Genomic DNA, 950 nt, shown 5'->3' on the forward strand with positions numbered 1-950 from the left:
CACTGCTGCTTTCAATGTTGATGACAAAGTCAAACGAGAGAACGTGATATGAAGAGAAATGAAATGTGTATAACGGATGTGGATCTGTGAACCTCAGCAACACAGCTCATGACATCCGTTAACATAGAACAGTTAACTTTAATTTTGCACTAAAATAACATTTTTGTCTTCATCGTTGTCTTTTAACAACAAACTCAGAAGCTCAGATGCTCCAAAGACTTCCAGATTCCTCTCATTAGCACAGAAACACCTCTGCTGCCAGGAATACCAGAGAGCGAGAGCCCGGCTGAGACATGAGCTTCATGCGCAGAACGATCTCCCGTCACTTCATGTTCAAGAGGAAGAAATGTGATAACGACGTCCGTCTGTGTGAGACTGCTGAAAACCTGCTGAGACCTGCTGCAGCTTTCCCTTCACAGCGCGCTCAGGAAGTCACTTTCACCCTCCATGTGAGTACAAGGTGTGTACATGTATGTGCTAAATATTTTATTTCCAGATGGGACGGAGCCTGCTGATAAACAATGATTTATTTCCAGTTAACTAGTGAACAGAATGTGCATATTGAAGTGATTAGACTGAGATGAGTTGAGGGAAGTTTGAGTCATCAGCTGTTGGTGTGTTGTGGACCAGAGAGGTCAGCTGAGACCTCCAGGAGACCGTTAGAGCTCCTCCTCCTTTGCAGGTAAAGGAGGTGATGTTTCTGATCTAACCAGGAGACACACGACTCCTGTCAGCTGGTCATTGGTGTTTTTCTGTTTTAGAAACATGGATCACAGAAAGGAGGAATAAACTCCAGAGGAACATGAAAAACAATGTGATGTCGCATTTCTGATGCATTGAGCTGAGAAACCTTTGTGTCCAGGATGAGTGTTGCTGTGGAAATGGGAACATGTATACGGAAAAAGAACGTTTGTTACCTATTTGGAAAAGAAAACAGTTAATCCTCATGA

General features: G+C 43.3%; 1 protein-coding gene across 2 annotated transcripts in view; it reads left to right on the plus strand.

Moving 5' to 3' along the window:
• Positions 1-264: 264 nt before the first annotated feature.
• Positions 265-950, plus strand: part of LOC138637196 (neurogenic differentiation factor 6-A-like) — a 6,335-nt gene continuing 5,649 nt past the window's right edge. Inside the window, exon 1 of one of the 2 annotated variants that reach the window (XM_069725707.1) lies at positions 265-449. In XM_069725707.1, coding sequence (XP_069581808.1) covers positions 294-449 — 156 coding nt within the window. In that variant the 5' untranslated portion in view covers positions 265-293. Of the gene's footprint in view, positions 461-950 lie in introns of both variants that reach the window. The other variant, XM_069725709.1, reaches the window with a different exon arrangement.

The sequence above is a fragment of the Brachyistius frenatus genome, unplaced genomic scaffold (assembly GCF_029030835.1).
Source record: "Brachyistius frenatus isolate BFR_SWC_R1_liver_20210118 unplaced genomic scaffold, ASM2903083v1 Contig_439, whole genome shotgun sequence".
NCBI lineage: Eukaryota > Metazoa > Chordata > Actinopteri > Embiotocidae > Brachyistius > Brachyistius frenatus.